At 43.4% G+C, this 27636-nt stretch overlaps 1 protein-coding gene across 1 annotated transcript in view; it reads right to left on the bottom strand.

Moving 5' to 3' along the window:
• Nucleotides 1-1982: 1982 nt before the first annotated feature.
• The window catches only part of VXN (vexin), a 41757-nt gene continuing 16103 nt past the window's right edge, over nucleotides 1983-27636 (bottom strand). The window contains exons 3-6 of the mRNA XM_069220272.1: nucleotides 15938-16100; nucleotides 11495-11565; nucleotides 10069-10148; nucleotides 1983-6622 (exon numbers count right to left, since the gene is read on the bottom strand). Coding sequence (XP_069076373.1) covers nucleotides 6439-6622; nucleotides 10069-10148; nucleotides 11495-11565; nucleotides 15938-16100 — 498 coding nt within the window. The 3' untranslated portion in view covers nucleotides 1983-6438. The remainder of the gene's footprint in view (nucleotides 6623-10068; nucleotides 10149-11494; nucleotides 11566-15937; nucleotides 16101-27636) is intronic.

The following is a 27636-nucleotide window of genomic DNA, read 5'->3' as shown; positions in this document are numbered from 1 at the left end:
CATATATAAAAGACAATATATAAAAATACACAAATGATGTACAGCAACATCTGAAAGTCTGAATTTCAAACTATCTCTCCATACTTGACGATATGAAACTGCATGGAATACAATTTTATATCCCTTTATTATTCCTTATACAGGTATACCCTTTCTATGTAGTTATGTATCTGTGCATGAACTACTTTACTCCTACTGTGGAATGAAAAGGCCTTCAACTCCTTCCAATGCACTACTCTATGTCTCCTTCTATACTTCTCTCAATACATCCCAGTCCCCAACTCTCTGACCCATCCCAAACCTCATTCTATTACCATGATCTCCCTAAGATCCTTTCTTGACTCTTCCATTTTCTATCTTTCCTTGACTCACCCCAAACTTAATTCTAACACTATGATTTCCCATATAACCCTTTCTAGATCTTCCCTCCTACATCTCTCCGTGACTCACCTCAAACTTCATTTTATTGCAATGATGTCCCTAATAACTTTTATAGACTCTTCCCTCCTCTATCCCTCCTTTACCTCATCCCAAACCTCATTTAAATAATATTAACTCCCAAATAACACTATCTAGAATCTTCCTTCCTCTATCCCTACTGTATCCTATTCAATCAAACTAACAGACTCACATGACCAACCCTCAAATTAACAAGTTATATTTCCCTGTACTAATCCTTTGGGTTTCGGAGTAGTGTGCTACTCGTCGAAAAGTGTTTCAACTCCTCGTCAGCAAGTGCTATATAAATACAATTATAATCTTTCTGTTATGTAGAGCCGAGGATGAGGCTGTGGTGGGCCGGCAGGCCTGTAATTCAGGTTTCCTATAAATGCTTCAAGTGGTCACTTTGTACTACTCAGGTAGATGTGTCCAGCAGCACAGCTACTCTGTAACAACAATACTTTGGGGCATATTTATACTCTGTTTGCGCCGGAATTGCGTCGTTTTTTTTACGCAATTCCGACGCAAAACTAACTCCATATTTATACTTTGGCGTTAGACGCGTCTAGCGCCAAAGTCCATGGAGTTTGCGTCATTTTTTAGCGTGGACACCTACTTTGCGTTAATGATATGCAAGGTAGGCGTTCCCGTCTAAAAAAGTGACTCCGAGGCATGTGCGCCGTATTTACACTCCTGGGCAAAATTCACGCCCGGGAGTGGGCGGGTCAAAAAAAATGACGTCCAGCCGGTTTTGCGCTGTTTTTTAGTGCCTGGACAAGGCAGGCGTTAAGGGACCTGTGGGCTCGGAAGGAGCCCAGAGGTGCCCTCCCATGCCCCCAGGGACACCCCCTGCCACCCTTGCCCACCCCAGGAGGACACCCAAGGATGGAGGGACCCATCCCAGGGAACTTAAGGTAAGTTCAGGTAAGTATTTTTTTTTTTTTTTTTTGTGGCATAGGGGGGCCTGATTTGTGCCCCCCTACATGCCACTATGCCCAATGACCATGCCCAGGGGACAGAAGTCCCCTGGGCATGGTCATTGGGCAAGGGGGCATTACTCCTGTCTTTGCTAAGACAGGAGTCATTTCAATGGGGGTTGGGAGTCGAAAAAAATGGCGCAAATCGGGTTGAGGCGAAAAATTTGCCTCAGCCTGACTTGCCCCATTTTTTGGCGCCCAAGCTCCATATTCCCCTACGCCGGCGCTGCCTGGTGTACGTCATTTTTTTTCACGCACACCAGGCAGCGCCGGTGGCTAACGGCGGCTAACGTCATTGAATAAATACGGCGCCCGCATGGCGCTTCAGAATGGCGTTAGCCGGCGCTAATTTTTTTGACGCAAAACTAGCGCAGTTTTGCGTCAAAAAGTATAAATATGGCCCTTTATCTTTTACAGCACGATTAATCATTGAATCCAAATCCGAACACTGATTTTTTAAGTAAAATATTTAGTAGATTTTTATTGACATATCTAACAATTCCAACTTGTAGCTCACTTTAAAGGATATTTGCAAGAACAAAAAGTTGAGGCCAGATTTCCAAATGACTCTGTCAATCATTTTATTGTGTGCAGACATTGTCCATTCTCAAGGGCTCATTATAAATTTAATAAGTTAGAAAGATCACACATGGAACAAACACTCGCAAAATAAATTAAATAAATTAATTAGAAATATTTTTCCACTCTGCAAATTTCTGAATCGCACAATAAATACATTCGCAACATAAATCCAGCAGATGAGATTGTTACTCGGAGCACAAATTATATCACATCACACGTTCCCCACTCATATTTTACAACACACATTTAGCTGTTTCAGAAAACCCTTAATTTGGCTGATGTGCATTTTATTTCTACAAAATATTTGGCAGGCTCAAAATGAATGGAATGTTTTAGGTTAATGTAGCTTTGGTCTAGATGTCCCCTGTTTTGCTTCAGTCCTTTTAGTTAGATGCTTTTGGTTGGAGCTCATTCCACTAAGAAGCAAGACCCAGAGCCATAACATATAGCTCAGAAAAATTGGAAAATCTTAGGCCCATATGTATACTTTTTTAGCGCTACATTTGATCGGCGCAAACTTTCAAAATACAATTGTACTTTGTAAGTTTGCGCCGATTTTGCGTCAAAAAATGACGCAAATGCGGCGCTAAAAAGGTATAAATATGGGCCTTAGGGCCAGATGTAGCAAAGGGTTTTTCCCATTCTGTGTCAATGGGAAAATGTGTTCGTACATATGGCCCTTAGTTCGTTAAAAAAAACTTGCACGTTTTACCGTTTTAGACTGGTAATACTAATATTGGCAACGATAAATCGAGTCAAATCAGAGTTGCATTTTATCTTTAGATGGTTGTATAAAGTCTGAGCGACCAACAACTGACGTCAGATCATTACCGACACTGTCTCCAGTCATTGTTTATTATAAAGTAAAGTAAGATTGCAACATTCAGAACACATTAGGTGAGCACATGAATGTTCAGGACTGGAAACAGTGTCTGTAATGACGTATGAGGAGGGAGTTACCCTAGCGGAACCTGAGCCTAATCGAGCACTTCAGTGCGCCCTAGTACTCAGGCTTTCAGTCAAGTTTCGTCAGCTGCTTGGAGGGCCGCCCACAAATGTAAAGTTGGCCGCCCATTCAGCGGTCTTTTTTCTTCACAGTGGCTCCTGCCTTTGTGGTGAGAATAGCTTCAGTGAACAAAACACAGTGATGGCCGGTCCACCATGCCATGGTGCTCAAGATGGCTCTCTGTCCTCGGAAAATAAAAGAAATTAGTGTATCTGATGCACTCTGAGTTTTCCTTAGAGTGTGGAACACATTTTTGTGTTTTCGTTTGTCCAGGGCAGCTATACAATATATGGCAGACCCTGACAAAAAAATAACAGACATGGCATAGAAAGGCTCACCTTTAATAGGGCAGGCCTGAGTCACCAGCTTCACTGACTGTCACCCGCCAGAAATGGCAGAGCCACTGCAGTTCCACGGTCAGGAAAACCACAATCGCCCAATAAGAGTTGGGGGATGCAGGAACTTTCGGAATTTGAAAAGTTACTGAGTTTTGGCAGCTGCTTCACTTCCTCCCACCTTTAAATCATGTCCTAAGTCTTTTTGCTGTGACAAAACGTTCTTTTTGATCATTTTGGGGTAATGGACACTTGCTATTTTTTAAATTTTATAAAAATTCCTCTCACATTACAACATTATTCATGGTATGTCAATAGACATAACGCTGCTGGGCCAGATTGAACTTATCCCAGTGTGTAACAAAGGCCCCCGCGGTGCGGGGAGGGGCCCGAGCACACGTTTAGTCTATCTTTTTTTAAAATGTTCTTATATAAAACCTAAATTAATTTTTAATTATAATTTGCTACTTGCATAAGAAATTCCCTGTGTTTCACTTACTGCACATGCAATATTTTATATTGCTATCAATTCCACTCATGGGCTCCAATTTTTGAAGGCACAGCACATTTTACTTCAGTGATCTTTAGATCTACCAGGTCATTTGGTTAGTTAGTGGTCCCCCTGCTTGAGATTTCTCTAGTTTATCCGTGGTTGTTTTTACTGTGTTAAACAAATTTGAGAATTTTCCAAAGTTCGTTTTAAGAATCTGTGATAAGGTTAACTGATTACTTCTCCATTTTTATATAACCTAGTACTACATTTGCTGTTTGTGCTATTAAATTTCATTGGTGGCTCACATCTAGTTTAGTGACCGCGGTCACACCCTGATATTTCATTGAGGTAATTCATTTTAACTATCCATCACTCATTTTGGAATTACATTTTGATTTTGCAGCATTACTTATTAGTTGTTGTTTTCGTTCTCAAATCTTAGCCCAATTAAGGTCAACCGCATTTGGGTGATAAATTAGTTCGACACAGTTTATTTTTAGTACAGCCGTTTCAGTGCTTGCTGAATAGTGTAATTTCTAGCAGGGATTATTTATTTATTGTATAATTTTCTGATTAATAATTGATGGAGAGTCTAAATGTGAGGAGCAATATTTCTCCTCATCGCAAACAAACTGATAGCAATAAAATACTACTGGCTTTAAGAAAGGATCTGGCAACCTTAGAAAAAAGCAATTCAAGTTGCAGAAAAGGTGTAATGTGTAAATATCTGTGTGTAACTTCCAGGGAGGAGTTTGGAATATTGGCATGGCTGACACACCCTTATATCCACCCAAGATTATCATAAGAAGCATCTAGTATGCTTACTTAAACACCAAGGCCCAGATTTAAGAGGGCCTAGCACCTCATTGCACCACATTAGCCTCATTTTCTTTTTTACTCTAAAGTGGCCCAACGAGGCCAAAACCGCCGCACCAGATTAACACAAAGCATGCATGCATTGCGCCACTTTCAAACCCCTTGCGCCACATGATGCCCGCAACAGGCAAAGTGTATGCAAGGGGGACGTTCCCCTGTTGCGGGGCAGGAAAAAATGGCACAGAGAAGTCTAAACGATTTCTTTGTGCTATTTGTTGCGGCATTTTTAACACCTGCACAGAGCAGCCATCAAAAGGAGGCAAACCATTATTTATAACGGGCCTCAATGTGCTTACAGGATTAACGTCAACAAATTTTATGTTAATCCTGCAAAGCGCCAAACTAGCATCAAAAAGTCTTATGCTACCTCCCTAACTACTGCCATGGTGCGCCATATATTAAATATGGCGCACACATGGTGCCGTTAGGGCGGGGCGCTAAGGGGCACAAGAAAAGTGTGCTGCAGTGGATGCAGCACCACTTTTCTTAAATCAGGCCCTAAGTATTTAAGTGCCAAAAGACAATTGAGATTGTTTTTAGTGCTACATTATTCTTTCTATGCTATTTGGACAATGAGTGCAAGTCAAGAAAAGGTGCAGGGTGGTGTTCATAGACATCAGGGTGGATATTAGTGCCCATTTCATGCTCAAGCACCTTTTCACAGGGTTTGTGTCATTCTACATTACTAGAAGCAATCGTAGTCAGGATATCGTTATATGCCATCTGAATGGAACAACAGCATCAAAGACTTGAGTCATGAGGTGTGGTAAAGCAAGTTATGGTTCGCCTCTTAAGTGAAAAATAGCATACAGTGGGACTTGTCCCTCCTCTATTTAATATAAAGCTGTCTCTGTGGGCTTGTTCATTTACAGTGATTCCCTCTCGCTAAATCGAGAACACTGGCTATCCATCGAGGTTGTGGAGACAGAGAGTCAATCTCTCCCAGAGGTAAGGATTGACACCGTGCAGTCACACTGACATTAGGATCCCTGCAAATGTGGTCAATACAGCATCGGGCAATGCTCTGAATCAACCTTGGAAGGATCTCTCCAAGAGGAACATCATCAGTATCTACTAATGTATTGTTAGAAAAACTACAAATGTCATATAGCTTGAAAGTTGAGTTATTTGGGATTTGTTCTTTGGAAAAGACTGGTTGATGTTTCAACGTAGGCCTATTTTTACCTTCCTTAGGATCAACAGTAGACAATTACTCACCTTAGAGCAATAAGAAAGAAGAATTTGATTAAGCCTCTTTCTTCTGTAAACCTTAAAGGCTTTTTGTGTGAAGTGCACCACCTTATCAAGACAGAGCCTACAACTTCTGTCTAAGTATGATTATAGCTTTTGTCTTGACCTATTGGTTGCCCTGACAGATCATCAACTGCCAATTATTGTTATGTGTACTGTGTAGGTATTGTGCAATAAACAACTGCAGTCATCACAATAGTGCAGAAATAAAAATAATAAATAAGATCGCTAGCGACTAATATAACAAAGCTGGAACCAGAAATACACAAATAAAATGATGTATTCTGCATCCAGCACCTTTGGCAGTAGAGTGTGTGATCAAGGACCAGAAACACATATTACGACTGCACTCGGACTGTGGAAGGATCAGTGAAGCAGTGGAACCTTGTGTCTCACTTGTGATGAGGCGCTCATGCATAGTCCTTGTGCAAAAGGGCTCCCAAACCAGCCCTGGAAGAGCACCAGCAACATCACTATTCAGTCTGCCTCAAAAGCACCATTCTTTGCACCAAGATATCCCGCCTTCTTTTTGTGTCTCATCCACATTTTCTTCAGTATGCTTGACGTCCCACTGGGCATGCGCTCCAAGAGGAAAGACGCTTCTGTTCCCTCAGGCTGGGCCTGCTCTTCTGTAGTGTTTCGATGGCGACATTCAACAGGTCTACAGGTGGCAGGAAGAAAACGTGAATCATCATTTTTTGCAGTTCATGGTGTCTTATCCTGACCAGTACAACAAAAAATTACTAAAATGAATAAGTTGAAATAAAAGGGCATAGAAGGCGTCCCCTACAAGTATGGTAAAGTATGGTGCAAGAAGCCTCACTTATTCATATACTCCACTGATGGGTTTAACTATATTGACAGGTTGGTTTAGTTTTCAAGGCACTTTTTAAGTATAGTTTCCACTGTTAATCATATTTAAGAGAAAGAGATTAGTTCCAAAAATAGTTCTTCTAAACGTTGTTTATTTTAAATATTGTTTTACTGTTTTCTGTACATTATATTTAAATCATGCTTAAGATATAGTTCAAAAATTCTTCTAAACATTGTTTATTTTAAATATTGTTTTATGCTTTCTGTACGCTTCACATTTCAAAGGCCAAACACAAGAGGATCTACTCATTAATAACATAGACAGCTGATGTGTGTTTCGTGATTATACCACTGTATCGCAGCTCCTCATTTTTTAGGGTCGAGCCTGCGTTGCATGCGCTAGCGCATGCGTATCGCAGCGAGACGCTTTAGTTATTAGAAAAGGGCTCGGAGCCCTGTCGTCGTCACGTCAGTGTTTTTCATTGGTTTGTGGGCTTGCCTAGTAAAATCTGCTTGCTTTCATTAGTGGAAGGCATGTACATGTCATGCCTTTTCCGGTGGTTAGCCCTCCTCGAGCGCAGCGACCAAGTACAGAAAACATGCGAGGCTCGCTGTTTTCTGTCGGATCGTGGACTACTTTTTCTCTATTTTCCTAGCGCGATTTCGCTTGGCAGAAGTCGAGTGCTTTACACAGTTAATTTCACTTTTTCAGGTTACGTACATAAAAGCACTTTTGCCGATAGATGAAAAGTCGGGTTAGGAGTTTACAACACGATCAGCTCTAACATGAGCAAACGCGAGACCCGTTGCATTGCAAATGCTTGTTTTAAAATGCAGGGATGTGCTGTATTTAAAAGAATACGGCACACCCATGTGCTTCCCCCTGAGCCAGCGCTGTATTTGCTGCCGTATGCCAATGCAGCAACCCTTACAGCGTTGTACAGGAATGGCTGTGTTGAGGGGGAGATTGTTTTTGTGCAGGTGGAACACCTTCCTGCACAAAAACAATCTTAAGTGGCGATTCGCAAAAACAAGGAGAAATGAAAGCATTTCTCCTTCTTGCACCCTGCTAACGCCACCCCTTGCATCACGAAAAGTGACTGTCCAGTCACGCTAGGGGCTCATAAATATGCCACTCAGTGCTTTTGTTTCTCCTAACTTTTCCCGCTTTCATGTGTGCTGCACAGTGGAGAACACATCCGGAGAGGGAAAATTTGAAAGTGTAACTAGGCATAGTATTTTGTACTGGAAGGGTACCCTTCCAGTGCAAAACTTATGCTACACATCACACACACACCCTTGCACTATGGTGCAGATGGGTGCGTGGCACTGGCCAGCATGATTCTGCGCCTGCGCTAAGGAAAGAGCATGATAGTGCCTGTAGATATAGAGTTTTCCTGCTCTTTCCCTGTCAGGCAATGCAGTGCAGCACAGCAACTTTGGGTGCAGTGCTGCGTTCTGTGACATCTTACTAAGTCTGGGCCTTTATATATTCCTTGAACTCATTACCTAATTTTCTTTGGTAAAATGAGCACCCTGATATGGTCCTAACTCTAGGATGACAGCATCCCACTCAACATCACAGTATGAAGAAACGATGAATGGGATGATGCCATCATTACATTTTGGACCTTAACATGGGTACCTATGTTCGCTGAAAACTGTTTTTTTTCTCATGGTTTGTATAAATCTATAGTTTGAAGGAACTACCGGGCTCTCATGAATACTAAAAAAAAATGGCTATAAGTAAAAGCATTTTTAGTCTGCAAAGCACACATTCTCAAAGCAATCCCTGGTACTGAAGGGAACTACTTTGTGTGTGGAGGTGCTCATTGTGAAAGAGCAAAATTTTGTCAATCACAGTGAATTAGCCAATGGCAGAAGTGGGCTGACCCACTAACCGATGATGTAGTGGGTGGAATTAAAATGTGAATTACACAACAACACACCAATGGTTGGCTAAAAGCCTCTTTATGAAAGTGTATATATATTTATATATATATATATATATATATATATATATATATATATATATATATATATATATATATATATATATTTAAGTTTAGTCAAATCTAGACATCTTGGCTAACATCAGACGTAAAAAAGCAACAATGTTAGGCTATACTTTGTGCTAAATTTTTGACCCAAAGCAGAAAGCCTTTGTGCCATGAGAGACTTTCTTACAACGTACGTTTGTGTTTCTTCTTCAGCAAAGTTACATTAGTTGGGCCTGAAGAACAATGACACAAGTGGGGCATGCGAGGGCCGTGTGCAACTCTATTGTATTTGGTTTGGAGTTATGGGAGATGCTCTAGGTGATGGGAACTAGTCTGAGATTAGAAAAATACACTCTCTGCCATCGTTTCAAGGCAACAGAAAACGTGTGTGGTAAAATATGTTGAAAGGTAAGAGGATTTTGCTATGCACCTGGAAAAGTGATACAAATTCAAACATTGACTGCTACCTGTGTCATTTAGGCTCGTTTTCCTAAGTATAATTTGATGTATAAATAAATTAGTCACGAATCTAATTAGGTTTGCAGAAAGATAAGTGTTTTGGTGTGTATCTTAGATATATAAGACACCGGGGTCTTTCTTACGGTAAGGGTCCGGGGGACACAAATGGTGTTTGGCCCACGTATTGCACCTCTGGGACACTTTGATATTAGAGAAGGGGCTGCAGATACTTGCGCCGTCCTTCTCTAATAATGGTCACTCTGGCTGGATCAGGAGGGGCCGTACCCTCATCTGCATGCGGTTGTGGTCCCAACCAAATGAGGAACCACTTTGTCTCTGTGTGCAAGCACACGGACAGACACGGGCAGCGAGAAGGGGGCTCACCGATTGTGCGCCCTCAGAGCTCCTGTAGATTTATTGAATGCTACCTTGAATGAAAAAGTGGTGTCCTGATTATTACGTACACATTTATATTACACACAACTGTCGTTTGCATATATATGAGGTGCTTTGCATAAGCATTTCTGTCAAATGTCAAACACATTTGTAGTCCTCAAGTGTATGAACAACAGAGCACAACAATAAAATGATGTTTCAGGCGATTGAACCTGAAGTCCTGTGTTTGCACAGATTTGCTGACTTCATTGTAGGGAATGAAGACATTTTTCTCTTGCAGTTCATTGTGCCAAGGACGTGACCTCTGACCCGGGCCACCTGCTAGTTTTAATATTAGCGGCGGACTTCACAAGGCGCATGTGTATTCTTCTCAGAGACACTATTGCGGTGAGGGTACATCAGGCCCTTGGAAAAGTGCCAGGACAACAAACTAACTTACTGTTCCGTCAAAGGGCCGTCCTGCGGAGTCTCCTGAACTGGGGTGCGCTGCGTCATCATGTCAGGAATAGCTGAAGGAGCCTAGATCAAACAAGAAGCAATATTTGTTGAGTTTAATTTGTATTTAAAAATGTGTATGGCACCAATTGATGCGCAAAAAAACACCAAAAGGCAATCAACAACTAAATTATTTTGAACACAAACAAATTAACTTTTTGGCTAGCTATACAAAGCCTTACTCCCCTTGCGAAGTATTTCATATCATAAATACAACTAATTGGCTTGAAAACAAAAGCCAAAGCCAAAAGAGAATCAGACGTTGTGTTTGTAATATATTATCATTGTAAGGCGTGCATTGTAGAAAATGCCGCCCGGCATGGAGTGGTCAAGGCTTCACTAACTGCAACATCACATTGGCAGCTTTTAGACAGTCGCGTGTCTCCAGAGGTGCTCAGACGTGGCCAGGTCAGTTTTAGGGGTTTATTTGCAGGTTGGTGGGTATGATTCTCCTCCAAAAAATCGGCACAGTAAGCTGTCTGCCAAACTCACAGTTCTCCAGTGGCGTAACAAAACTTGAGAGGGCCCCCCATCAAAGTACATTAAATGTGATGGATTGGGGTTCAGGTGGCAAAGTCTTCCATAGCACTACATTGGGCTTCCTACAGACTGAAAGACGGAAATTTGACTTCACCAGCTGCAAATGGTTTCCACTAAAACTAATTGCAGGGTATTGCTTTTTAGACCTTGGACCATGTTTATTGTGTGGAAACATTCATTGAAATTTGATTGGTTAAATGAAATTACCAACCGAAAGCAATAGACCCCCTGAGACAGAAATTAGAGTTGTAGGATGAAAGTGAATTTAATTGGAATTTTTCTTTATAGCTGCTCAGTAGATAACCATAACCAATGTGTGAGCAGCTGGATCAAAGAAAGAGCATCTGTGACTGCTGAGCTAGTCACAAGGGCCACAGGGTATTACATTTTTCGAAAGAACAGTTGGAAAATATGATGTGATTTCAGAAGAGAATAAAAACTAACAACATACTAAAGTTAGCTGGTAGCATGGAGAATGGAAATAGAGATGAGGAGTATGGAAAAACTAGAGAATGATAAGCGGATTGGTGATTGGTCAGAGCACGCAAGAGTATTGACAGCCAGCACAGGCCCCAAGAACAAACACACTTTCTGAGCCCACCCACATCTGCGAGTATGAAGAGCAGGGGGGGAGGGTGGACGGGGTGCAAAACGCATCTTGAAATGGAGATGTTTAGGAGAACACACAGGTACAAAGGAAGAGTGTAACAGAGATGACCGGGTTAGTGAAAGCCCCAACAATAACAGGACTGCCTAAAATGGTTAAGATAAAGACACATTTTTTAATAAAACGCCACACACCGCGAATAAACAAATACTTTTGTGCTTACTTTAGATTCTGCAGAGTTTCCTTCGGAGTGATCGCCACGTGACTTTGCGATTCTTGTTTCTGATATGTCTCCTGCAACAAGAAGGCGTTAACATAGTTAGCCCACCATGTCACTATTACTCACGTTTTACAGCAAACGCCATACTCTCCCTATGTGGGTGGCTTATTGGTCAGGAACGGTTTGTCTTACAGGCAGCCCCCTTACTACACCTGTGACAGTTACACCAGGCAATATTACTCACTTAACCATTCCATTGATTTCAGGGTGGCACATATAAACCCAAATAAACATAAAGCTTGCATTTCCTTTTGGACCTATCTCTTATTGTTCAGTGTTTTGCTAATTTATAAGAGTATAGCGTGCTGCTTTATTTCTTTCAGATCCCTTATACACAATCCCAGATGTACTCTGTTGTCGAAGTTCCGAAGTACGCAGCTCCCCCCAGCACTTTCTGCAAGTCAGACACTGAAAGAGAAAAGGCATCAAGGGAGAACCCTGAGGGGTAGGACTCCGGAAATATAAAGGAGCTAAAGGGCAATCTCTGAGAACATGGTGTTAGGTAAAAAGGGACGACAAAGCGTTATACGAGGGATGTTATGTCTTTTGTTGAAAGCAATAAAGAGATTTTAAAAAATGTGAATCTTTTTTCATGGCACCGGGGTCACGTGTCTGGTGAGCAGGAGTAACACTGTTTCACAAAATTATGGGATTTAAAAACTACTGTACAGACAAAATTTGTAAGGGCATTCTCTCTGAATTGTTTTTTGGTACAAGCAGTGGTAGACTGTGCATTTGTGAGCAACTTACCCTCCCCATTGCTTATAATTTTACTGGACGTAAAAACTGCTTTATGATGGAAAAAATAAACCACCTGTTTTGGTTTTTATATGTGAGATTAACATGATCTGATGAGGTCATTTCATCAGCACTCTGATGCCCAAAGGGGAGCTTGGTGCTCCACCCACCTCCTACAGTGATGGGCAGGGAAAGAGGATATGTTAGACATGGCATCCTTGGTGTGGTTTCCCCTGTCTTTTTGCTTCTGCTTCCTGCATTTTTGACTGTGTTCGATTTCGTTTTCGCTGGTTTTCGTACTCTGGGCAATTTACCACTGCTGATCAGTGCTAAAGTGCAAGTGCTCCCTGTGTATATTGTGATTATGATTGGTTATCCATGCTTGGCCTATTTGATTTACTAATAAGTCCCTAGTATAGTGCACCATGTGTGCCCAGGGCCTTTAATCAAATGCTACTAGTGGGCCTGCAGCACTAATTGTGCCACCCACATGAGTAGCCCTGTAAGCATGTCTCAGACCTGCCACTGCAGTGTCTGTGCGCACTTTTAAACTGCCATGTCGACCTGGCAGGTGTATCCACTTGCCAGACCCAAAACCTTTCCTTTTAGTACATGTAAGACACCTCTTAGGTACCCCCAAGTTAGCTGCATGGGTAGGGTGCAGTGTATTTGAAAGGTAGGGCATGTACTGGTGTGTTTTACACATCCTGATAGTGAAATATTGCTGAATTCGTTTTTCACTATTGCAAGGCCTATCTCTCCTGTAGGTTAACATGGGGATTGCCTTGAAATATATTTTAAGTGCAATTTCCCATTGGGAGTAGATAGAGATATGGAGTTTGAGGTCGCTGAACTCAAAATTTAAAAATACATCTTTTGGTTAAGTTGTTTTTTAGATTGTAAGTTTGAAAATGCCACTTTTAGAAAGTGGGCATTTTCTTGCTTAACCATTCTGTGCCTATGCCTGTCTGCTGGAATGCACGTCTGGGTCAGGATGACAGTTGGGCTGCTTGTGAATTCACTCTAGACTGTAACACAAAGGGAGCTGAGGTGTGCCATGCATATCCTGATGGGTCGTCCTGGGCTGGAATGTTGGGAGGAGCTGACACTTGCACCTGAATAAGGGTGTGCCTGCCCTTACACAATGCAGTCTCCAACCCCCTAGAGGGTGTGGGGGCGGGAGCAGGGCAGGAAAGGCAAGGTCTTGTGAACTACAAAGACTTTCCATTGAAGTTTGCCTACTTCAAAGGCAGAAATGAGTGTAAGTATTGGACTGCTGACCCCACAACTTTCAAACACTTCTGGATCAAGAGGAGACTGCTAAGAAGAAGAGCTGAAGAGCTGTGAGGAGGAGTACTGCCCCTTTGCTCTGTGTGCTTTGCTGGGTTGGGCTGCAGTTGCTGCTTCTGTTTTGGAGAGGACAAACACTGGACTTTACTGTGCATCCGGCTTGTGAAGTTTCTCCAAGGGCTTGGACTGAGCTTACCTCCTTAAGAAGTCTCAGGGACATCAAAGACTTCACCTGCTAGCCCCTTGTTTTTTTGCTGAGGACCCTGACCTGCCAAGAGGTGCCCACTCCAGTTCCTGATCCTTTGGGAGTGAAGTCTGGCATAAAACAAGAAGAACCAGTTGCAACGACTCCGGACGACTCCATAATTGGCACCGCTGCCCGACTTTGCGCCGCTGCCTGCACCCAAAGCTGTGGTCCCCGCTGAAGTGAAATGACCGCGACCGATGCTGCAGGCCTGGTGCCACTGGCCTGAAGCTGACACAGCGCCTCTGAAGTCCCACAACATTGTGAGTCCCGAGTGCCATGTCACCAAGGTCCGTGACATACTACTCTGCCGCAGCGTCTCAGACCCCGTGGTGTGACCGTGACCCTGTAAAGTCGCCTCATCGAGTCTTGGCCCGCTGGATTCATTGACCCCGCCGGATCATCAGGAGCTACCGCCCCACCGCTGATTCTGCCTCACCTCCACTGTCTCCATAAGGAACTGATGCCTCACCTCCGTAAGGAACCACTGCCTAACCTCCTGTGTAACAGCACAGAACTGATGCCGCACTGGCTCCAGCAACTCCTCACATCCCCGACTCCATGCTACATCTTTGATTCTGCCTCGTTTCTGAGGTTCTGTACATGGGGTTCGTGTGACTTCGGGACTGGTGCGCACTCCCTCGAAAGTGGCGTTGGACTGTAGGAAACGACTCTGTCACAACACTGTGATATCATCAGGTATTGTTTTTCTAAGCACTTTATTGGGATTTAATCTTTAAAAATTCTTATCTTTGCTTGTGTAAGATGGATTTATTTCATTTTTGTTTTGTTTTACTTAGATAAATATTGCCCATTTTTCTAAACTGGTGTGGTGTCCATTTGTAGTGTTTTCACTGTGTTACTGCTTGTGGGTACAAATATTTAATATATTGCCTATGAGACAGCCTGACTACTCATGCCTAGCTACCAAGGGGGTAAGCAGGGGTTATCTTGAGAGTGTGACACCCTTACCCTGACTAGAGTGAGGGTCCCTACTTGACAGAGTGTAAACTGACTGCCAACCAGAGACCCTGGGTCAGGTGTATCAAAATCACATTTTGCATTCCCTAAATAGCGAATTTTAAGAAGTTGCTATTTAGGGAATGCAAAATGCTATGTATTTTAGGTATTTTAGTGTAGGTCGAAATGCATTTTAATGCATTTTTTAAAATTACACATGGTTACCATCAACTTGGAGTTGATGGTAATAGCATTTCCTCAATGCCAAGTTCGCATTTAGGGAATGCTTGTTACATGTGCATAGGGAATCCAAATGGCGATTCCCTATTTGCAATGTACTGGTTAGGGAATCGCAAAAAATTACAATTCCCTATTTTGAGTTGCAATTTTAAGGAATCACAAAAAATTTAGATTCCGTAAAATGGGACTGCAATACCTTTCATACATTGTGAAAGGCTATTTTGCATTCGCATATGGTGACATTTACCGATTCGCACCATTGGAGAATGCAAAATCTTTTGATAAATCTGGCCCCCCATTTCTAACAGGACATGATTGATTATGAAAGTGGAAGGGACTGAGCACGGTAAGGTTCAAGGGGCTGGAACAGTAGTAGATGGAGCACACTCTGGATCAACGCACGTACAGGCTGGGATTGTACGGCCACAGTTTTTCATTTCATTCCATGATTTTAGATTGCCCTAAATTGGTTGTGTAGCAATTGGCAAGCTGTGGGCTGAAAGAGCATTTCTAGAGGAAAATGTACTGCAATAATTTTTTTACATTCAGATTATAAATCCTCAAAGTTAACAGAAAATGCCACTGTACAATGGAAGAGAGGTATAAAGGGAAAAAAGTCATACATAAACGCACAAGTTACAATTAATACCCAAAATTGAGGAGCATGATTTCAGGAACTTTCCTTCTAGATGATTGAAGTGAATTATGAGATACACAAATTAAACTCGTTTTATCGCATTGTGCCTTCACTCTGAGATGGTTTGCTGTTTAGGCCACGGTCTACAGCCGAGCATTATTAACCTACGCATTTTCTGATGGACAATGAAAACTAGAATACTAATGCAGCGACAAACCACCAGAACAAAACTGTCTACCTCTCCATAAATATAAAAAAAAACAGTCTGAGCACCTACTTTTCTTAGCAGCACACTTGACAGGAAAGAGAACTTTTTGCCCGTTCTGCAGGCGTCCGAAGCGCCACACCTCATCGTCCCTGCAGAGGATGTCAATGAGCTCACTCGGGCAAGGCAGTAATTCGTCTGGCCAGAAGTGTATGACGTCAGATGCTGCTGCCACCTGCAGGGCGGAAGGAACACTGTAACTGTGAAACAGCGGAGTAGGCAGCAAAGCATGTATTTTACTGCTTTATATATATATATATATATATATATATATATATATACATATATACCAACAAAGCGGCTAATTCAATTAGCGCTGCGCTCCATTTACCTGTGCTCGTGCCGAGGGCAAGCCGTACCCTCAAATTAGATATTTGAAAGAAAGAAACGTCTAGCAAAGCACTCCACCAAGGACTCTGTATAAATTATTTATTTCACGACTGTGAGCAAACGAACAACGCGTTTCGACCGACACGGTCTTTGTCGAGTTCTAAAGTCCTGTAATCCATTCTTGTCTATTTATAGCTGATAACCTTATAACAAAAATAATGCATGTTGGGACTTATAGTCCAACTAAATAAAACAACAAATCATATTGACAGAACAAAGGGGATACTAATACGTGACAAATTTATGTTTATATTAATTTAGTTTTATTTTGATTTATATATTTTTTATTTTTTATTCAAATGAATCTTGACTTAACAACTTGCCTTCATGTAAAAATATTTTGCAAAAATATTTTGCGAACATAAAGGTAATCATTAATGTTAGCATTGAATGGGTTGTATGGAGTTCTGTCAATATGATTTGTTGTTTTATTTAGTTGGACTATAAGTCGCAACATGCATTATTTTTGTTATAAGGTTATCAGCTATAAATAGACAAGAATGGATTACAGGACTTTAGAACTCGACAAAGACCGTGTAGGTCGAAACGCGTTGTTCGTTTGCTCACAGTCGTGAAATAAATAATTTATACAGAGTCCTTGGTGGAGTGCTTTGCCAGATGTTTCTTTCATTCGAATATATATATATATATATATGGTAAAGTGCCCCATGCCATACATTTTAAGGATACTGAAAGTCACCAAGGGTTATGTGTGAACATAAAGAGTTCATGGAACTCCTAGATGACTTGCAATAACCTTTAAATATATGGCATATTTTTTATTATTCCTTATAATATATAGTCACACCATCAACATTCCCAAAAACTGCTTAAAACCTTGATATCTCGCTTTGTCACTTGAAGTAGATGGTATAATTGCAAGCATAAAGAATAAAAGAAGAACTATGTTGTGTGAAATTAAGCACACCAAAAAGCATTTAGTAATTTGTTGCACAAAAAACATTAGAGACAGTTTATTGCAAGCTAGAAAAAAATGGCATTGCTCTTAATGTGTAGAAACATGCAGAGAATCTATTTTTGCTGTAAAGATAGGTAGCATGCAAATAATAAATGTTTCCACAAATAGTGAGAGCCTGCCTGTTTCTAAGATAACAGGATGTGGCTCAGGTGAGGCACCTAGTCCTCCCTCCAGCTATCGAGTAACTATCACCATCTGCCACTTCAAACTATGCAATCATGATATTGCTCATATGAATGAGATATAATCCATCCAGTCTACTATCACTACCCACTCAATACAACTAGTATACGTATGTAATACTATATAGTATATGCCTGCAGTCTCAACCAGCTATATATTTTGACCATTACTTTATTCCCTGTAATTGAAAGCCTATAATACCAATAATAATCTATAATGATAATAACAATCATATAAATGATGATTGTAACCCAGTCCACCCTGGCAGATTCCTGTCTCTCGCCTCCCTCTTTATGCCCCAGCTTCCCCCAGATCCATAAGAACCCTGAGTGGGGGACCTTCTGCTGCAGTCCGCATATAAATGTGGACCCAGAACACAAAGAAATCATGAACATAGTAATGGGAAATGCAGAGCTGATACAGTGTGCATCTACCTCTCACAGCTGCTCATCCATCATACTGCTAAGCACAACATACCTACAGAAGATAGGAGCACCTCTCTGATTACTCACACACAACATAAAAATACTACTCACATAGGTTCCAAACAATGATAATACACTTCCAACCGCACACCCAGCAGTGTATGAGGCACCCATGTGATTAAGCATGTCAACATCCCACATAGGGATACTAAACGTTATATAAATGCTACCACACAATACACTACAATAAAGCCCATTAAAGGACAATAATTGGCAAAGCCAATAAGCTTGATGAGGATATTTGTCATGTACATGTTAAACAAATGGCATACCTAATGGCTTTGCCAATACTTGTTAGAGTATTGGGGAGTAAGCACAGACAAAAGCATCTGAAATATGCATGTGATAGAAAATATGGTAACTTTTTTTCTGTAGCATACATTTTTCAAATGCTCTTGCCAATGCTTACTCCCCTGCTACTAGGCCGTTTTTCAACTGACTTCTGTTGCAAAAGAGTTTAATACCATACGAGGCGGAAGGGCACGCCCAAACAGCTAATGGAAAAGCAGTGAGACTGAAGTACTCCTGTGGGATGATTCCAGATAAGATTGACAATATCTGATGCTGATGAGTGAAGGATCTGGAGGTACATAATGCAATGGCTGAAGAAGGCTGACTCAAAGCCCTTTGAAGTAAGTATACAATATGATTGCTATGAGTGGCACAAGCGCGGTACACGTCAAACCTAAAAATGTTTTTTCAAATAAAAACTGATGTAAAAAAGTAAAATATACTCCTCTCTGATAAACAATAAAAAGCAAACCATGTTAAATAGTAATGAAATAAGTGAGTTTAAACTGTAAATACTCAAACTAGAGTACAAACAATGACTTAACAATTTAAACTTACAAAGCTTCCAATATTTACAAAAAAATTGTAGTGTACGTTGCCTTTTAGCACAAAAATCCCCAAATTCTAGATGGGAAAGTTTCAAAAAGGGCTTATGTTTCACTTTGGGTTCGAGTGAAATATTGCCACTGTAAATATCGACCCATATGCTTTTCTAATCTCTGACATTGTACGTATCTCCCCTGTACTTTTTTTGGCAATACTTGTCAGACTAGTAATCCCAGTAAAGTTTTTTACTATGCTCTACTGAATCATGTAGAACATTAACCCCCCCAAACATCTATCAGTCAGAATTCTTTTACAATTTCCACTTTTCCTTTTTGCAGATACACTCCATGTATTGTTAATTGGAGTCTCACCAATACAAAGTAGTGCATCTCATTGCTGTGATCCTAATGAATGAAGAAGATGTGCAGCTAAGGATGCATTGACAACCTCATGGGAAGAAGAGCTAACTCACCCCTCCTCAAACATGGAAGAGTGCCCACTCTACTTAAAGTCATCCATCAAGCCCATGTCTTTCGGCTTCTGCATGTAGTGTGTAGGACTAGCACAAAGTAGTTGAAATCCCACAATGACTGCCTTGTTACACTTTCACCAATCCATACTGAAAGAAAATAATGTAGATATCTCTAAAATGATGAGGGCTGATCCAGAACATGTAGGACATCTCATAGAACCAAAGGATCAAGGGGCCTGCCCAAAAAAGTCTGATGGTTTAAGGGGTCTGACGTGTAACTCACTCTCTGCAAAACATTTACTAAAGTTACACAAACTAGTGCAAAATGTAGACTTGTGAATTACTTTCTAGCACTAAACTTGTTTTAGTGGAAAGTAGCCCTACAGTAACACAAATTAGTGCTTCTTTGCTTCAAGGGGGTCTACCATGGATTTTGATGCAAAGCTCCGAAAAGGTTGAAAAGACTGCACTCTTAAATATACACCTATTCAGGACAGGTGTACAATTGAAGAAGGGTTTTCTATTCTCCAGACTGTTCCCATGTTGCATGTGTCTAGGAATAGTACTTTGTACACAAAGGGTACCCTTCCAGTTAAAAAACCTCACACACACGCCCTTGCACTTTGATGCAAGGGTGTGTATGTGGTCCACTGTGTTTGATTTATTTGTTTGTCAATGTAAATAATATTTCCTCACTTGCCAATTTTTCACATCCTTCCAATGCTGTCTGTCTCATTCCCGGCATAGGATACCATCAAATAAAATAATTGACATACCGCTCAGGGGTTTGGAATTTAATAAAATGTCTACTTGCCCATGAGACAGGGTGATTCATAAATCTACTTGTCCTTTTAAAACATCCACCTGTCTCTTCTGTGCCATATAGTGCAGTGACAAATTATGGCATCAATCTCCTAATATAAGAAATCTGATAATAGCTTCTGATTATACCAGGGCTCATACCATAGAAGGGTTGGAATACCAGCAATTCCCTTATTTTGCCACTTTTCCACTAATCTACATACTTGGGCTGGAGGTAGCAGCAAGCAATAGTTCCAGGGTTGGAATGCCCTTTTCAATCTGTGCAAACCTAGGCCCATATTTATACTTTTTTAGCACCGCGTTTGCGTCATTTTTTGACGCAAAAGCGGCGCAAATTTACTAAATACAATTGTATTTTGTAAGTTTATGCCGTTTTTGCGTCAAAAAGCGGCACAAATGCGGCGCTAAAAAAGTATAAATACGGGCCCTACTATCTTGCATCTTAAAGGGTTTTTCACCAGCTCTTCTCTAAAGAACTGGGCCCCTAATTAGGCCTGGCATTAACCAGGAGTTGTTTTTTTGTTAAAATTCTATCTCGATCGGCTGGCTTCACTGTGAGTGACAGCTTTCTGCTCTTTTACATCAACACGCAAAGTACTTTTGTTCAGTGCCAGGGACTACTGTGGCAATGTGTGCCTTTTGAGACCAAAACATATTTTTTCTTTTGCCAGTGTTCATTTTATAATGGTACGGGTGTAGCAGCCTCACAACAATAACATTTTACAAAAACCATGTCAAAAGAAGACACAAGTTGACAAAACCAAAAGGATGACCACCAATGTCTGACCTACTAGCTTTGCCAATGTTTGTTTTTTATGTTTTCCATAATCTTGTTGAAACTGGTTACACATGGTTTCCATTATGAACATTGTTTTGTAAATATTAGCATGCCTCAACACAATTTGCTAAATGATGCTTCAGAGAAATGGTTTGTAAATGTAGTTGTATTTTAAATGCAAATATTCATCAATCTTGCTTTTAAGGTTCTGCAAATAGTTGCATCTATTCAGACAGCATTCTGGGAGCATTATACATAACCTCATATTTGTTAAGTTGCAAATGTGTGTACTTATTTTTATACTGTACAGTAGTGCAGTCTGAGCCTACAACATTTCCTTAGAGTGCTCAACCTAATAATAAAGCCTTTGCGTTAATGAACCATAAATATAAGTTCGAACAGCATTAACATGCTGACAATGCCCTTCCCTGTTTCCCTGATACATAATGTGGAACTGTAAACTGGCAGCCCAAGGACAAAATAAACATGAAAACTTGTTGTCCTTTACCCTAAACAAGATGTCCAAGGCGTACAGCTATAGGAATTGCACACCCCTGCAGTTGATGGTTTCCTCTTTCACAAGATGCAAAACATGACTTAAAAATATCCAAGAGATGGGTATTTTTAAGCCATGTGTTGCACCCTGTGAAAGAGGAGACCATCCTTAAAGGAAAATGGGATGCATTACAAAAAGAAAACAGAAACGTTTTCTTTTAATTTTTAAGAGTGGGCAGTGGTCCATGGGACGACTGCCTGCTCTTAAAAATGTTTTCACCCACATTCACAAAGGGGAAAGGGACCCCTTCCTGTTGGAGAATGGGTTACAACCAGCTTGAAGTTGGTGGTAATCTGCAAATGTTTTGCGACTGAATTCCCAGTCGCAAAACATTCCTACATACCAGTGCAACTTGCTATTAGAAAGGGACGCCCTTGGCATGACCCTTCCTAATAGCGTGTCACGAATCCTATTTGTGAGTCGGTAATAGGATACCGATTTGGAAAATAGAGTTGGTACATGCTAAAAAGCATTTTACCTTGCAAACGCTCCGATGGGCTATTTACAACCAGTAAAAGGCTTCATACACCTGGACCATACTCTCTATAGGCATGGTCTGCATTGATTCATGCCTAATCTCTTATCTAACCTCTCCCACCCAGAGCCTGCACTGCACCTCCTGCACCCAAAATATGCTCTCATGCCCCTTGTGCTGCGGCGGGAAGAACACCATTCACCATGGTCCTTATTCCACAAATGGTGACTATGGGGTTAAACATGGCTTCTTTTATAAAGTAACAGTTACTCCAGAGTTTTCAGTGGTTTACCTATTTTCAGCTTTGCTCACCTTTGTTTTTAAAAGGAACAATGATTCATGCCATTCACAGTGGAAAGAAGGGTGGGGTGAGAATAGAACCTGTAAACACTCGTGATTCAGAGAGCACAAGAGGGGTGCTCTTTCCAAAGCACTGCACACTCCACATCAGAGCTGTGCAGTTGTGATGTCATCAGAGGTTGCAGGTACCTCCTGATTGGCTTTACCCACTTATGTGCCCATCAAAAGGCAAACACCGTCCACTCAAAGCTACCTTTTAATTTACTAACAAACAGTGCTTAAATAGGGCTGGTATTGGCTGCTGGAAACAACATTCATTTTTGGGGACTGTGGGGTGCAAGATAGACAATTGTTATATTCCCAGATTAGAATGAGATGCCATATCAAGCGGTTTATGTTTTTCACTGCTGGTTTGCTATAATTTCATATCAGATGAGGTTTAAGAATACAACATAGATCTTGCTTTCCGCAGACACCTGCCACCTACACATCTTACATGTACTGCTGATACGTGTCTGCACAATGTGCACGTTCACCACTCCTTGTACCTTTTTGCATCCCAGTTCAAAGGAGGCTTTGAATAAATGTGTCCCTCTTGGGCTCTGAGAGCTGGTCGACAGAGACTTTGACCACTGCAAAGAAAATACTAATACTAGGGTAATGAACTAGAGTGCATGCAATGGCTGGAGCAAATAAGCAGCTTGCTGACCTTGGAGTGAGAGTAAGGGGGCTTTAGTTATAGGAAAACCCAGATGGCAAGTACCTACACGTACCTGCCCTTTAAAAAGAAGAGTGAAGATGTATTTTTTTAGAAATGTATAAGCTTTAGAATGATTTAAACTTTTCTACATTAGGCACTCACATAGAAATGAACTAATACAAAAATCCCCACAGATAGCCCTAGATTGTCAATGTGTGGTTCTCTATCCTGACTCTTTCAATGTAGGGAAATAAATTAGACTAGTTGGCCATTTTTGTAACTTAAAAATTGCAAATTTACTTAGAACGCCCTGTAGTGGCAAGCCACCTCGGACCCACTGATTTAGGGGAAACGTTTGCATTTATTTTGAGACAATGTGGCATTCTTTTAGGTCACTTGCTGTGGGTAATGATTACATAATGTAACGTTTCCGCATAACGATTAACAGAATGAACAAAAATAATCCTCTCAAATACTGTGCATTTAGTCAGCCGAATTCAAGGGTAGACAGATCTGGTGGGAAACAAGCACTGGGGTAAACAGATATTGCTAACACTATGCCCCCGCCGAATTCGTTTTGCTAACTTGCTGGCAGCAACACCGGCAGATGCTGGAAACGGCCTAACGTCAACCACGGCCCCACTACACCTTGTTGTACTTAGGTTTTACACTCCCGAGGCACTCTCTTACACGGGATAAACAAAACACAACGTATTTAAATGTTCAAATGCTCCTCCAAACCAAACTTCTAAATAGGAAGCACCCTCCTCCTGACCAAAGAAAATTCAAAACTAAAGCACATTTACAACTGAATCTGATTCACAACTGAAGACTGACAACTACAGCAGCATTTCAGCCAATGTGTATTTACAATTCAAGCACATTTACAACTCAGCTAAATTCACAATGGTAGCAGACTCTCGTCTGCAGTATAAGTGGAGGACATTTACAACCATAGCAACTTTATAAACGACGTATAATTTGAATCAAAATAGATTTACAACTCTTGCTTCTAGCACACTCAGTTAAGAAGATTTATAACTATAGTAGAGTCTTACCTGATGCAGATAAGCAACTCAAGATGCTGCTAGCGTTCGAAGAGCCATGTCTTGAGGAGTCTCCTGAAGGTGAGGAGGTCCTGGGTCTGGCGTAGTGAGGTGGGGAGAGAGTTCCAGGTCTTGGCGGCGAGGAAGGAGAAGGATCTGCCGCCAGAGGTCTTGCGCTGGATTCGGGGGACGATGGCGAGGGCGAGGTTGGCAGAGCGGAGTTGACGTGTGGGGACGTAGAAGTTGAGTCTGGTGTTCAGGTAGGTGGGTCCGGTGTTGTGTAGTGCCTTGTGTGCGTGGGTGAGGAGTTTGAAGGTGATCCTTTTATCCACAGGGTGGGGGGAGATGTGACATTGGCGGGGTATGTCGAGGATCAGGCGGGCGGATGCGTTCTGGATGCGTTGGAGTCGTTTGATGTCTTTCGTTGGGATGCCTGTGTAGAGTGCGTTGTCGTAGTCAAGTCTGCTACTGACGAGGGCTTGAGTCACCGTCTTCCTGGTTCCTGTTGGAATCCACTTGAAGACCCTGCGGAGCATGCGGAGGGTGTTGAAACAAGAAGAGGAGACGGCGTTGATCTGTTTGGACATGGTGAGAGCAGAGTCGAGGACGAAACCGAGGTTTCGTGCGTGGCTGGCTGGGGTGGGTGGGGGTCCGAGGGCGGTGGGCCACCAGGAGTCGTTCCAGGCCGAGGGGGTGCGTCCGAGGATGAGGACTTCCGTCTTGTCGGAGTTGAGCTTCAGGCGGCTGTTGCTCATCCACTCGGCGATGGATTTTAGTCCCTCGTGGAGGTTGGTTTTGGCGGTGAGCGGATCTTTGGTCAGGGAGAGGACGAGCTGGGTGTCGTCGGCGTAGGAGATGATGCTGAGGTTGTGATGACGGGCCAGTTGTGCGAGGGGGGCCATGTAGACATTGAACAACGTTGGGCTAAGAGAGGAGCCTTGGGGGACGCCGCAGATGAGGTTGGTGGCTTTGGAGCGGAAGGGTGAGAGTCGGACTCTCTGGGTTCTGTTGGAGAGGAAGGATGAGATCCAGTTGAGGGCTTTGTCTTGGATGCCGGCTTCGTGGAGACGGGTTAGCAGGGTGCGGTGGCAGACTGTGTCGAAAGCGGCTGATAGGTCGAGGAGGATGAGGGCTGAGGTTTTGCTGTTGTCCATTTGTTGTCTGATGTCATCTGTGGCGGCGAGGAGTGCGGTCTCAGTGCTGTGGTTTCGTCTGAATCCAGATTGTGAGGGGTCTAGGATGGAGTTGTCTTCTAGGAAGTGGGCGAGCTGTGCGTTGACGATCTTCTCGATGACCTTCGCTGGAAAAGGAAGGAGAGAGATCGGTCGGAAGTTTTTGAGATCGTTGGGGTCAGCCTTGGGTTTCTTGAGGAGGGGTTGGATTTCTGCGTGCTTCCAGCTGTCCGGGAAGGTGGCGGTGTTGAAGGAGAGGTTGATGATCTTGCGGAGTTTGGGGGCGATGGTGGCGTCGGCTTTGTTGAATACGTGATGTGGGCACGGGTCCGTGGGAGAGCCTGAGTGGATGGAATTCATGGTTGTTAGGGTTTCGGCGTCGTCTACTTGGGTCCAGGTGGTGAGGTGGCAGGCGTGGGAGGAGTCGTCGGGGGTGGGGTCTGGCGGAGGTGCGGTGTTGAAGCTGTCGTGGATGGCTGCGATTTTCTGGTGGAAGAAGGTGGAGAGATCGTCGCAGAGTTTCTGGGAGGGAGGGACGTCGTTGACGTTGGCGTTAGGGTTGGAGAGTTCCTTCACGATGCAGAAGAGTTCTTTGTAGTCGTGGGCGTTGTTGTTGAGGCGTTCTGTGAAGTGGGTGCGCTTGGCGAGTCGGATCCGTTGGTGGTGTTCACGGTTGGCGTCCTTGAGTGTAGCAAGGTTGTCGGGTGTGCGCTCGAAGATCCATTTCTTCTTGAGTTTCTGGCAGGTGCGTTTGGAGGTGGTCAGTTCGTCTGTGAACCAGGCTGGTTTTTTCTTTTCTTGGTTGGCGGTGGGTTTCTTGAGTGGGGCTAAGGTGTTGGCGCAGTTGAGGATCCATTGATGGAGGTTGATGGCGGCGGTGCTCGGGTCAGTGGGTTCGGGTGGTGGGTATTTGGCGAGTGTGCTGGTTAGTTGGTCTTCGGTGACTTTTCCCCAGCGGCGGTGAGGCGGTAGAGGGATGCGGTGGTGTTCGGTGTTTTTCTTGAAGGTGAAGTGGACGCAGTGATGGTCGGTCCAGTGGAGTTCGGAGGTGTGGCTGAAAGAGATGTGGTTGCTTGAGGTGAAGAGTGGGTCAAGTGTGTGTCCGGCGATGTGGGTGGGGGTGTTGACCAGTTGACGGAGTCCGAGGTTGAGGAGGTTGGTGGTCAGTGATGCGGTGTTGGCGTCGTTGTTGTTTTCCAGGTGGAAGTTTAGATCTTCCAGGAGGATGTAGTCTGGAGAGGCGAGGGCGTGGGTGCTTGCGAGGTTGGAGACGGTGTCGCTGAAGGGGGCTCTTGGTCCTGGAGGGCGGTATATGAGGGTTCCTCTGAGGGTAGTGTTGGGGTCCGTGTGAATCTGGAAGTGGAGGTGTTCGGCTGTCTTGAGGGTGTCGTCCGTGTGGGTGTGGAGCTTGAGGGTAGATTTGTGGGCGATGGCTATCCCTCCGCCGATTCCGTTGGTGCGATCTCTTCTGGTGATCTTGTATCCGTCAGGTATGGCGATGGCGATGTCAGGGGCCGAAGAGTCGTTCCACCAGGTTTCGGTCAGGAAGGCCACGTCTGGGGCGGTGGTGTCGAGCAAGTCGCAGAGCTCGATGGCGTGTTTTCGTGCGGAGCGTGTGTTGAGGAGGATGCAGTGCAGGTGGTTTGTGTTGGTTGTTGCTGACTTCGTTGTTCTGTTGCAGGAGAAGTTGCAGGTGCGGCAGGAAAAAGGTCCTTTGGTGTGCTTCGGGGTGGCCAGGAAGCACTCTGTGGAGGGGCCAGGGTTGAGGGCGAGGAGTTCACGGGCCGAGTATCGGAGGCAGGGGTTGCGGGGGACGTGAGGACCAGGGGGGTGGCGCTTGGCGCGGTCCAGGTGCGGACGGGCGCAGACGGGCTTGCCTCTGGCACGCCTCTGGCGCACCAGCGGCGTGGACGCGCAGCGCCAGCCATTAAGAAGGGAGGGGGGAGGGGGGAGGGGGAGGGAGGAGCAGCTGGGAGGCGGGAGGGAGCGGCGAATGGGGGCGTGAGGGGGGCGGGCCGCAGGGAGGCAGCGGCAGGGAGCGGAGAGCAAGGGGGAGCGCACAAGGGGCGAAAACACGAAGGCACAAAAAGTCGACTTATATGAGAACAATCAGAGAAATACACTAATGGCACAGTATACAATCGGGGAAACAGCAATCAGAGGGGCACAACGGGGGCAGAAGCGCAGGAGGCGAGGCGCTTGAAAAACAGTAAAAACGCACTGCAGGGCGGCGAAAAGTGGCACAATCAGAAGGGGCACGGCGGGGGCAGAAGCGCAAGAGGCAAGGCGCTGAAAATAGAAAAACACTTACAGGATGGCGGAAAAACGGCACACGGGTCAAGTGAAGCCTCGAACACGCTAGCAGCAGCGTGGGCAGGGGTCAGAGGCAGGAGACAGCAGGTTGGTGCTGCGGACGTGGGGGGCGAGCTCAGGACCTAAAACAGGTCAGAGGTCGCTCACTCGCGACGCGCAGCGCCAGCCATTAAGAAGGGAGGGGGGATGGAGGAGCAGCTGGG

The sequence above is a fragment of the Pleurodeles waltl genome, chromosome 2_2 (assembly GCF_031143425.1).
Source record: "Pleurodeles waltl isolate 20211129_DDA chromosome 2_2, aPleWal1.hap1.20221129, whole genome shotgun sequence".
Lineage (NCBI taxonomy): Eukaryota > Metazoa > Chordata > Amphibia > Caudata > Salamandridae > Pleurodeles > Pleurodeles waltl.
The sequence above is the reverse complement of the archived record's forward strand: the minus strand, read 5'-3'. Positions and strand labels throughout refer to the sequence as shown.